The sequence below is a fragment of the Aethalodelphis obliquidens genome, unplaced genomic scaffold (genome assembly GCF_003676395.1).
Source record: "Aethalodelphis obliquidens isolate GAN/ISIS:26980383/991018 unplaced genomic scaffold, ASM367639v1 scaffold65, whole genome shotgun sequence".
NCBI lineage: Eukaryota > Metazoa > Chordata > Mammalia > Artiodactyla > Delphinidae > Aethalodelphis > Aethalodelphis obliquidens.
This window is the reverse complement of record NW_020838009.1, coordinates 184533-197356: the sequence shown is the minus strand read 5'-3', so window position 1 is coordinate 197356 and position 12824 is coordinate 184533. Positions and strand designations below refer to the sequence as shown.

Here is a 12824-nt window from a genome sequence, read left to right as displayed (position 1 = left end):
TTCCTCCGTCAGGAAGATGCCAAAGAGAACCCTTGTGTGGAGCAGCATCGGAGTGAGTCTGATTCGCATGATAACCGCTTTACGGGCATCTCAGAGCATCCAACTGAGCACAGCCTTTGTGGGTTGGCCCTAGGAATGGTCAGAACTTTGAGGTCCGTATGTTCTGGAGGGAAATAGAAACAGCCTAGAGGTGGACACAATTGATCCGAAATCGCCTGTTAGGAGGTGATGCCGTGCTTCTCATGACACCCCCTCCCCACCCCAAAAAGAGTGATTCTAGTGAACAGGGCCTGTTGTTTACGTCCCCATGGAAGGGGGTCCTCAGTGTCAGCCTTGCCTCAGGGATCACTCAACCCAGGGCCTGGGCACTGACAGTATCAACATTATCTCCCTAAATCCAATCATCTCTTCACTACAGGTGTAACGACTCTGCATCTGTAATTCTGGAATCCAAAAATCTCTAAAACCTGCCAGTTTTTCCCGAATTCATTTGGGCAGCAATCCTTGGTGGAGCTGCATGTAACCCTGACTCGCCCTCTAGTGTGACTGTCCCCGGGGCGGTGGAGGGGGCAGGAGGGGAATGGGGAGGCTTGTTCACGCTGCTGACAGTGCCAGGTGACACGTAATGTCCATACTGCTTCTTAAAATCCCAGCCTTCAAAATTCTGGCACACTTCCCGCCCCTAGGGTTTGGGGAAGCGATTGTGGACCCACATATGTAGCCAGGGGTTGGGAATCAACACGTTAACCTGGCCCTGCTTCCTCGTCTGTCTGGTGAAAATCATATTTACCCTTCCTGCACTTGGAAAAAATCTGTGCACAAACCGGGCAAGGGGGCCATGATGCTACAGGTGCCTTCGACTCCTCTGGTTGTTACCAGGCACAGAACTAGGGGCTCAGGTGAATCACTTCCCTGTGGACCGTCTCAGGACTGTGGACGTCCACATGTCTGCAGTCTGGGTCACATCCCGTCGGGCATGGCTTCCTTCCTGGCCGCAGCAGTGTTGGCACCTGCAGCTGGAGGATCTGGGGGGTGCAGGTGCTGGGCTGTGCACCCTGGTTAGAGCCTCTGCCCACCGGAAGCCAGGACCACCCCCAAGCCCACAGCAGTGACAGCCAGAAATGTCTCCAGATGTCAGCAGATGTCCTCTAGTTGGGGACCACCATCCTATACCCACTGGGGCTCAAATTTAGAAGACGTTTGGTTTTGCGTTTTTTTTTTTAAAGAATCATTTGGTAATTTATCCAACATATTTGTCCATGCCTAGTCTAGTTTCTAAGTTCAGCTAGAGCTTTCCAGGTTACCAACATCAAACCAGTTAAACAGGTCAGCATCAATTATTTAAGTGGAGGTTTTTTGGCTTTTTCTTGAGTAGAAAGCATGTGGGAAGCATATTGATCGGAAAACACTGGTATTTCTGCTAAAGGTCTGGCACGGGATTTGTTCTGTCTGGCTGCCACTGGGCCTGCTGTAAATCTGGAACAAGTCTACGTGTGATACATGCCAGCCCTTGGGCGCCATTCCGGGGAGGGTTGGGGTGGGGTGTGGATTAACCCGTTCTTTCCACCTACCAAGCCACTTGTAGATTTATTTGTTTTTTTCCTTTTAAGATAGGGGTTTTCCTTAGGTACAGGTGCCTTAAGCTTCTTAGAGACAGTGAGGGCGAGTACATCACATACCTTTTGCAGAAGACTGTGCTCAGGGTGGACTGTCCCAGGTTTAGGTGGATGAGAATCAGGGTGGGGAGAGTCCTTAAGTTACCTGCTCTGATCTCGGCTACAGAAATAGTCTAGATGTGTTTCATTTAATATGCAGGGTCAACATCCTATTAGGTGCAGATTTTCCTGCAGATTAAAAGAAGTCATTATTCTTATTATAGCTCTTTATCTATGACTAACTTAAAAGTCTTTCCTCTTTAAAAGAACTCGTAACGGCTTGGCCCTCCTCAAGCCCAGCATTTGTGAATATCAGGCCCACCCATCGTCACCCATTGAAGAAAGGTTAGGAGTAGAGCATCACTTTCAGCAGCTAATCTTCTTATTACAAACAACACATTCTAAATGGGTGAGGTGAGTCAGGACTTCCTACTGTAAAAGAACAGGGACATCAGAACAAGATTAGGAGCTAACGTTCTGGTCTTCTCGGCCATCACAGGAGGTCCAGTGAGCGGCTTTCTCATGGGAGCCCTGGGTCCCTCTCGGACCAGCCTGGAATCTGAGCTGCACTTGGTCAGGGCCCTGAGCATCCCGGCCTGGCATCCTATGATGATGAGCAAGCTTTAGTTGTCAGTTAATAGACTGGTACCCTGTCTCCCTTCCTTGCCTCTGTTTGCCACAGAGGCACATTATTTTTCTTCTTGTATATGGTGAACTGCCTGCTTTCACAATTTTTCAAGTGAGAAATGTCACATTGTGACCAAAGGACAACAAAAACTCACTTTCCCAGCAAGGGCAGCGTGGGCAGTCCTGCCCAGAAGCTGATGTTCCGCTCTTTTTAATTTAATTTTATTTATTTTTTATACAGCAGGTTCTTATTAGTTATCTATTTTATACATATTAGTGTATATATCTCAATCCCAATCTCCCAGTTCATCCCACCACCACCTCCGCTCTTCTGTCGGAACCCCGGGCTCGTCCCTGCAGGGGATTCGAGCAGGAGGGAGGGAGGGAGGGAGACGCAGGTGGCTTTGCTGGGTGTCCTGTGATCCTGGGATGTGTGGGCAGGACAGATGGTAAAGCCACCCACCCACACAGAGAGCAGGTTAGAAGGTCAACTTTAGGGACGTGTCTGGCTTTGTCACCCCTTTGCTCTCGCCTGCGGTCACCACCCTCACCTGTGCCCCAATAGTTCCGTGAAGGCCAAGAGAGGTGACCAGAATCAAGTTGTCTCATTTCCTTGAGGTTTTACACGTACCATTTCTGCATTTTAACTTGTTTAAAGACAGAACTCCTTAACCACTAACTGCCTGTCTAAAAATTGTAACGGCGATGCCGGAAGGTATAGGTAGAAGCTTCTCTGTGCAGCTGGGAGAGAGGCGGTGCCGCCTGGCCCTTTGGCTGACGTGCCCCTCGCTGGATTGGTTGAGTTCTTTAAATTAATTCACAAAAGGTGGATGACCTGGGGAATGCAGGGCGAGACCTACCTTCTCGGTGGCAGGCTGGCTTATGCACGCCTGGAAGAGTGAACCCTGAGCACCTTTTTTTTTTATAGATACTCTCTACTTGATACTTTCCTTTCTTTTTTTCTTTTTTTAAAGAATTAATTAATTTATTTATTTTTGGCTGTGTTGGGTCTTCCTTTCTGTGCAAGGGCTTTCTCTAGTTGTGGCAAGCAGGGGCCGCTCTTCATCGCGGTGCGCGGGCCTCTCACTGTCGTGGCCTCTCCTGCTGCGGAGCACAGGCTCCAGACGCGCAGGCTCAGTAGTTGTGGCTCACGGGCCCAGTTGCTCCGCGGCATGTGGGATCCTCCCAGACCAGGGCCCGAACTCGTGTCCCCTGCATTAGCAGGCAGACTCTCAACCACTGCGCCACCAGGGAAGCCCCCTGAGCACCCTTTTTAACTGCATGCCTGCCCCCTGCCAGGTCCAGCTGAATCCTTCCCATGTGATCTGGCTTGATCCTCACACCGTCAACATCTGCCTTGGGCTTAGACCACCTAGTTCTAGGAACCATTTTAGTGCCCAAGTTGCAAAAAAGGTCACCTCCCTCCCTGCCTCTGCCCTGCCAGCTGATACCACTAATTAAGTACATAATTCACTGTGAGAGAAGAGGGCTGGCTTATGCGACTGGCTTTGTCCTGCTGTGACTTTTGGTTTATAACATACCAGGAACTGTGTATTATGAGCTTTGGCTTAAAGAAATCTAATAGCACCAGAGGGCTCAATAAATCATTGGGTTTCCAAAAGCACAAAGTTCAGGGCTGTACCATGACTCGTAGTGTTGTAACCCGTTCAGAAGTTTGGAGTTGACCAAATCTCACCAAGGACAAACCCAAAGGCATTTTCCCCAAAGCTGTGAAATCAGCACGCAGGAGTGACCTGGTTCCCTGGACCAGGGCGTCTGTGCATTTAGAACCTAGTGGGGGCCGAGCAGGCTCTGGGTGAGGGAGGAAGTGTGTGATCTGAGGTTCTGCTCATGAGTCTCCTATGCGCTGAATAAACTCATGATTCCCAAACCTTGAAAACCATCAGCGTGGAGAGCCGTCACCGCCTGTCTCTCCTGCACCCACACCTGGCTCGGCACAGTGCACTTCCTAACCCTTGAGCAGTTCAGAGCCAACCCCTCTATGTGCTGGCTCTTAAATCCTATAAGCGAAAAGTTTATTTATTAAGGAATTAACTTGGAAAACCTTCATTCTGTAGGAAACAAACACAGGTATTTAGGTGGAACCCCTGGAGAAGTCTCTGAATGTCAGTGATAACACACTTCCAAAGTGTTTTCTAGATACTGTTATCTCTTTAGCGATTGTTTCCTCTGGTCCTTGGAATGCTTGACATTCAAACAGAGTTGCTGACTGAAGAATCCAGGATTCGGGAAAAGCATCACTAAGTTGAGAAGACATGGGGACCCATCCGACAGTTTTCTGAAACAAAAAGCCAAGACTGAACGGAGCAGAAGCATCTTACCTGGCTTCAGTGCAAGAACTGGCCTTAAAGCTTCTGTATTTAATTCAACTAATTCAGTGGGCTATAAGTAGAAAGGACTAGAGGCGGGCTATTAGGCTTCGTCTCTTTGAAAGTAATCAGAAAAATGAAGGCAAAGTTGCCATCAGGCAGAGTTAAAATACCAGTAATTTTCTTTCACCTTCACCTTTGTCTTCAATTGGTATATATTGCAAATATCTTTTTTAAGTTTTATTAAAGTATAATCGATATACAAAAGACTGTACATAGTAAATGTGTACAGTTTGAGTCTGGACAGATGCAAACACTAGTGATATCATAATTATATATAGATATATACCTCCCAGAAAAAATGAAAATAAGATAAATTAAAAATTTTTTAAAGCCAACTTTGTTATAGCATAAAACTGTAATTTTTCTCTCAGAATGAGATAAATTAAAAATAAATTTTTTTAAAAAGCCAACTTTGCCATAGCACAAGATCGTAATTTCCCTCTGGGTCTATAATTTTAAACAGTACACCTGCGGTTTCTTATAAGCGAAAGCCACCCTCAGGTGGACTAACTCTTACCCTATTTAGAACAGATTTAACAAATGCCTATAAATACCCCTACATGTGGCAGCGTCTCCTGCATAATCCTTTGAGAGACTGTGCCTGTTTTGCTCAAAACAATCCCAGACAAGAAGTCAAGATGTTTTTAGAGCCTCTGGCATGTTCTTAGACAGATCAGCGCTGGATTTGATACAACCAGCCGAGGGTCTCCTGGGGTCCCCTTATGAACCAGGACCAACGAGACAGTGTTACTTTTGGTCCAAAGCTAAGCGTGGCTTCCAGTGTTTTACGGTTTGCCTTTCTTGTGTGAATCGTAGAACTGGCTCGGAAGGCGGATCCTGAAACAGAATTTGAGAAAGTATTTTGGGCTCTGGCTGTGTCACAGTGAGTGTTCAACCTTCTAAGGAGACTTGCAAAACCTCCTCTGAATTTATAAATCATGGTACATTTGTGTAAAACTAGTCTCCCTCACTTAGTAACATCTTCTGTGTTAGCAAAAGACAACTTAAAACTGTAGTTGGTAGTTGTTATTCAGATGTTCCATGGGCCTAACAACTTCACAAACTACAGTGAGTGAGTCATTTCCTATGACCCAGCCCATGGGCACAATAGAGAGCTGCTTTGAGTGCAACACTCGCAAAATCATCCACTTTCTTAGTCACTTTCTTTATTGTATGTATTTAGGCTACACAAAATAAGCAGATTCTTTCTGGAGAACATTTTACTTCTCAGAATAAGTGTTACGGTCTGGAGAACGGTTTGCCATGTTCTCACTGTAGGAGCAAAGGGATTTGCAGATGTTTTTTATTAGATCCATATTTAAATTCTCAGAAATAATCAAGGGAAAGGAAATGTTTCCATTCCCCATTGGGCAGGTATTAAGCAGCTAACCGTCCCGGTGCTTGGCTAAGAAGCAGGTGCTGCAGGAATCATCTAAAAGTTGCTGCTGTCACCTGAACGGCTGACACGGCCCCAGGGCAGTCCCTGACCCTGTAGCTATGTCGACGTCATCCTTGTAAGCATCCTTGTAGGAGACTAGGGGACTGGTTCCCTAGTCTCTTTATTTACCTAGGGCTGAGTGTGCAGAAATCTCCCTGGTGGCTATCAGTGTGAAGGCATTAGAAGATTTTCACTATCTGTTTTGTCAAGGCCTTCGGGTCAGCCCAGTTCCCCATCCTGCTCTGCCAGAGTCGGTCTGGTTTTGTGCCAGCTGTTCGGACTGAATTACCGTCAAGTTTCCTCTCATTCTCAGAAGCACTTGGGTTTGGATGGTTAAACATCACCCCTCCCTGCAGGGTACATGTCAGCACAGCGGCTGAAGGTCTGAAACTTGGCCCCAGGCCCCGGGGCTGCTCGCCTTCTCCTTCCCTGCCTCCCAGGCATCTTGGAAACGAACGTCCACTGACTGTGGTTTGTTCAGTTGCCCTGTGCACGCAGGGTGAGCGTCATTCCCACCAGAGGCCTGGGAGTCTGGAGGAGGGAGAGGTCGTTGAAAGGGCAGCCCTAAAGCCACATTCTCCCTCTCTCTCCTGTCTATCCTCTGCCAGTATCTCTGATCCAAGTCACCTGTCACCTACTGTCGGTTATCTGTCCGCCACTGTCTAGCTGCCTATCATCTGTCTGTCTACCTATTTTTAATATTCTGTGGAAAGAAGCTCCCTGGGGGCCACTTAGAAGAGGAGAGGATCTTGTTTTGCTCCCACTCCTGGAGCGGCAGGGTGGTCTGCGGGCCAGCCTGTCCCAGGTAGCTTACATGCCGGGATGCAACTTAAACAACACCTCTGATAAGTGCTCCCTCTCGGGGGGATGGGGGTGCTGGATCACATCACACTCACGCTTGTCACCCTTGCCCTCCATGGTAACAGCCATACCAGGCTCAGTACTTTAAATGGAACAGGCTAAAAATGTACACCGTCTACGGTTTCCAGAAAGAAGGGAGATGGGGACAGAAAGATAAAAGCGATCTTAGAGTTGGACCGAGGTGTGTCTGGAGGAAGTTCCACTGCTTCTCTGTGAAGGCCAGGCTGTGGGAGTCCCTGTCCCAGCCCATCCTTAGGCCGAGGGAGCGTCTGTCACGTGTGTAGCACTAGACTGTACACACACACATGGGTATAGATGTATTTCTATACAATATTGATATTATATGTATTGTATTGTAATTAATATAATGTGTGTAATATAATTATACTGTATATAATGACTGATATTTATTATATATAATGTATCAATATATAAATACATATGTGCATGTGTGTATAGTCTTGTGTTAATATGTGACAGCTAGGAAAGGGAACGAGCATGGAATCAAATAGAAAAGGGAGAAGCTGAGAGCAGGTTCATTTACAAAAGTTTATGATATATAATATGTGTATATTATATATGAAATATATAAATAAATGTCTATAATCTAGTGTTAGGTTTTATAACATACTGTTATACATAAGAATTATAATGTCATATATCATATATAATATGTATTATATTTTGTTGGAAATTTTACACCTATAAATATGCAAATTGATCACCCATACAGGTGGCTGCACTGTTGATTAATTTTTGCTCCATACTCCATGGGCTGTTTCATTTTTAAAAATGTGTATTCCTTTTTTTCCTTCCCTCTTGACTTTCACTAGGCAGGAGATAGGAATCCACAACAATAATCTATTATGATAAACTTTTCTAAATGGCTAATGCCTATTCCTTTTCAGGGGTAAATGCCCTGGAAGGTGAGTCACATAGATAGAGATGCAAATGAACATTACCGTCATTCCTTTTTTTTAAAAAAAAAAAAAAAAAAAAAGTATTTATTTGGCCGTGCCAAGTCTTAGCTGTGGCGCAGGATCCTTCTTGATCTTGGACAATCTGTGAGGAGAATGAGATGCATTTAGAGTTGAAATGTAATTGTCTTTGGTCAAATGTGCATCGTCGTCCAGATTTACTCAGGGTCTCCCCTCAGTGTAGTAAACTGGCACTAGTTGGAAGGTAAGGCAGATGAGGATGGGGTGACATCCAGCTGTGCTTTCAGACCCTATTTCACGTGTGTGGAGAGTCGCGGATTACCCGGCAGATGCCTTCCTGTACGCGGTGTGATTGACACCACTGCTCTCCGTGAGTTTGTGTTGAGTCACCAACAGTGTTAGGGTAAATACGTCCCTTTTCAATCTCTCAGGAGCCAGTAGACACCAGGCAAACTATCTGACTCCCTGTGCTACTCTGGAGGAGTCTGGGTGGAAATTCCCAGTGTTGGAGTTGAAACTGAAGAGGCTTTCCCACAGTGTAGGGCTTGGCAGGAGCACTAGTGTTACGCTGTGTTCTCTCACCATAGGGCTCTTAGGAATTTGGATTCATTGTCATCGGAGTTTCCATTTGACGTAACTCATGGATCAGTTAATGTCTCAACACAGTTGAACCCAGTCTTAAAAAGATGTTCCTTCCCTCCCCCAGGGTTACCAGGGCATGGTGGATGGTGGCAGCAACATTGTGGAAGCCGACTGGGAAAGTGTCTCCAGCATCCTGCAAGTGGTATGTGCTGAGCTTCCATCCTGCTTCTCTCTCTGAGTAACTCTTCGGTTTGAAACCTCTTGTGCTTATGCTCCAGTAATACCTACAACAGATTAAAGTGCTGCCTGGCATCATTCTTATCTACTCGCATGGAAAGATAACATTCTTAATTTGCCATTTAATTAAATTTTTTAAGAAGCTCTACGTCATGCACACTAAGGAATTATCCTTGCAAGAAAAAGTTACATGGGATGGCTAGTGGCACTTGAAGGGGGAGATCTGGTATCTTTTTAGAGCAGATTAACGTTGAGGCAGTTTTGGTTTGTTGGTGCTGTGTGTTTAGTGGCAAATCTCCTTGCCTGTTGGGTTTTGGGAGTCATTTGGCATCAGTGTAACAAAGCATGGGAGAGATCCCGACTGGCAGCCTCCAGGGGCTGTGGATTTAGTGGGAACACAGCATCCCTGTTCTGCCCTGACCCAGACAGGGCTGATTTCCTTGGTGTGCACAAGGATGAAGTAATCACTTCAGGCGAAACAGTTGCTCACGTGGAACTTAAAGGAACCTCTTGCCTGAATATTTCATGCGTAATAAATTCCTGGAACAATGTAGCTTAGTGAAGACTCCAAGTCAGTTGAGAAATAAAGAGATTACATGGAAGGAATGGATTTCATGAAAAGCTCTTGCGATTTGATCTTTTGAAATGTATGTATTCATGTGTGACTCATGTTGAGTATTTTTTTAATTGAAAGAAAAGAGATCGGTCCCATTCCCTCTGAAGGTGCTAGTGCAACAGAAGAAGGGATGAAAAAATATGGTATATAGATACAAACGGAATATTATTTGGCCGTAAAAGAGGAAGTCCAGCAAAGTAGGACAAGATTGAGGACATTATGTTACATGAAACAAGCCAGACACAGAGAGACAAACCCTGCATGATCTCACTGATACATAGATCTAAAAAAGGCAAACTCAAGAGAAACGGAGTAGAATGGTGGTTGCCAGAGACTGAGGGGGTTGCAGAAGTGCTGGTCAAAGGACACAAGCTTCCGGATCTAATGTACAGCGTGGTGACAGTAGTTAACACTACCGTATTATATACTTGCAAGTTGCTAAGAGACTAATGTTCCCACCACACACACACACACACACACACACACACACAGAGGTAACCAGATGAGGTGATGGAGGTGTTAATTAGTTTGATCATGGTGATCATTTCACAGTGTGCACAAATATTGAGTTATCATGTTCTATACCTTTAAAAATATAACCATGCTGTATCATATATTCGAAGGTTCTCACCACAGAAAGGTAGCTATGTGGATTGATAGAGGTATTAACTAATCTTACGGTGGTCATCATTTCACAATATATACATGTATCAAATCATCACAGTGTGCACCTTAAACTTACAAATGTTGTATGTCAATTGCATCTCAGTAAAGCTGGGGGGGCGGGGGCGGATGCTAGTGGGGTGTGAGTTGAAATGCCGGTCACAGACTCTTAAGTCTGCACTTGAGGCTTTTTGCTCTACTACTCCTAAGAAGAGGCTGAAGGTTGGAGGTTGGACAACCATGGATACTTAGGTAGAGTAATATTTGCAAAAAGTCAGGACATTGTCATCTGAATTCCAGACAGGAACTCACGTGTGAGAAGAGCATTTCCACTCTACTATGGTGATTGTGAAGAAAGATACGAAATACAAGTATGGTTGGGGTGTGTGTGTGTGTGTGTGTGAGAGTGTGAGAGTGAGAGTGTGAGAGAGAGAGAGAGGGAGGGAGGGAGGGAGAGAGAGAGAAAGAGAGACTGGTGTCCACTTCTTTGCAACCCACTCGGTCCTGGGTTTCATTCCTGGGGCCCTGTCCATGTTATCTCCTCAATGTTTATGGGTTGCTGACTTCCCGTTGATAGAAATTATGTGACCCTCTAATCGCTCTTGGTCAAATCAAAGTCCAGAGGACTGGCTTATCTTTGCTCTGCACCCTGCACCTTCTACCCAGGCTTCCCGGTGCTGTGCCAGGTCCTGACGTCACCCCTGTCACACTGACCGTCATCATTAACCCAGGATCACTTCTGCTGATGGGCACCTTGCTTTATGAAGCAGGCGTGCACTTGGAAGGTCATGCACAAACTGAAGTTTTATCAGTGTGTGCAGGGTTTGTGTAAAGGCATCCTGAATTTTTCTATATACAACTAGGGATCCTTTGCTTTTGAAAAACAAAGTATGAAAAATCATGATTTCTCTCTCCCAGAAGTTTGGATAATCCAGCTAAGATTTAAGCTTGAAAAAGGGGTGTGGGCAGGGAGGGGTGGGGCAGATCTCATGCAAAAATAAATCCCTTTGGCTCACAGATTTCTACTTTGCTGGCACTTGTGGGGAGCCCTGACTAACAGAAGGGGAGTCTTATTACCTGGGGCCGCTGGACACAGTGCTTCTCTGGCTGTGGCTGTTGACCGGCCTTGGGCCCGTCTTAGGCTCAGAGAGTGTGCGGGGTCCAGCCCTCCCTGTGCTGGTGCAGCTTCCCCACGGGACAGCTGTTGTTACCTTGCAGACTCTTCAGCTCCACGCATTTAGCTGATGGCTGCCGTTCATCCTTGTTTCCGTCCCCTACTCTGTTTCCCTTGGGAATGTTGCAGCGTCTTTAGCCATTGAATTCTGGGGTAGAGCTAAAAATGGGAAAACTCTAAACTTTCACAGTTGATCGATTCAAAAGATGAAAAGGAAGGAAACCTACGCCTTGAAAGTCCTGTGGTTTTACATCAGCACTCACATGCACCAATCTGTTCATCTTTCTGTCCAAATGGGAGGAAATAGATAAACACGGTTTTCTTTCTTTTCCAGGGAGGGACCATTATTGGCAGCGCCCGTTGCAAGGACTTCCGTTCTCGGGAAGGCCGCTTGAAGGCTGCTCATAACTTGCTTCAGCTGGGCATCACCAACCTGTGTGTGATCGGCGGGGACGGGAGTCTCACCGGGGCCAATATCTTCCGGAAGGAGTGGAGTGGGCTGCTGGAGGAGCTGGCCCGGGAGGGTGTGTCTCTGTCTCCACGCACATTACTCTCGTAGGGCTCTGTCTCCCCATCCCCTCAGAGAGCTTTGAGTTCATACATTCTGCCTGCTTAACTGTCCCAGAGGTATTTGCTGCTGGTGGCGATGCAGATCTTACAGTCGCCACCTCAGCACTTATATTCGTGCCTCAAATGATGACAGTAACGGTAATAAGAATAACATTCATTCCACCATCCTACGTGCCAGGCATGGCTCCACTTTTGACATAGGCGGTTTTGTGCACTGCTCGTGACGACCATCTGAGAGGGTTTGTATCGATCCCCACTTTACAGAGGAGGGTCAGAGGCTCGAGGCGAAGCCAAACAGCCATGTGTGTGGCTCTGGCTCACACCTGTCCTCAGACACCCATGGCTGCCCCCCCCCCAGCTCCCCTGGGGTCTTTCTATCAGTTGTTACAAGACTTAAATTTAGATGGTAACGACCTGCTGCTGGATGGTCCTTTATCATAGGAAGGGATTTTCAAGAAACCTATATATTCTGTGGTTTTTGTCTTTTAAACATGTTGTTACAAAATTCCACTTTAATATAAAATATGGCCAGTGGAAGCAAATTGAACTAATAGCAACCTTATGAAAAGCGTAAACTTGCGCTAAAGCGATGACCCCAAGTTCTGTGACATCTGTTTGGGGAATGGAGAGGGGCTGTCAGACGCCAGCAGCCAAGGACCTAACGATGTCTCTGCACCGTGCTCTGGTGTAAGACAGGTGCCTGGGGTAGTAACTCAGGAGAGGGATAGCTGCCTCCCCCTTGACCTTGACCTTTCTGGTCCCATTTAAGCAGCTCTACCATCCCCGGTGGTCTTTCCTGAGAGCGCTAAGTAGATCTCTATCAACTAATTAGCCCCCATGGGCCTGTAAGGAGTCAATATACCAGTTGTACAATGTTCTTTCAGACTTAGATCTGGGGTGGTGACGTGTCTTATTCGGAGCCAGGCCGTTTTCCAAGGCCGTTGCCAGACAGAAGTCAAATTGTATCCACCGATTGCAGCGTGCGATCCTTCCTTCCTTTAATTTTTACACCTGGGTCGGTGTTCTTGTCTGGGTGTCAAATGACTGCTCCTATCTTGTCCCCAGCTCCA

General features: G+C 46.3%; 1 protein-coding gene across 1 annotated transcript in view; it reads left to right on the top strand.

Annotated features, from left to right (window-relative positions):
- PFKP (phosphofructokinase, platelet) overlaps window positions 1-12824 on the top strand; it is a 109805-nt gene that overhangs the window by 22485 nt on the left and 74496 nt on the right. Inside the window, exons 3-4 of the mRNA XM_027089350.1 lie at window positions 8619-8696; window positions 11519-11708. Coding sequence (XP_026945151.1) covers window positions 8619-8696; window positions 11519-11708 — 268 coding nt within the window. The remainder of the gene's footprint in view (window positions 1-8618; window positions 8697-11518; window positions 11709-12824) is intronic.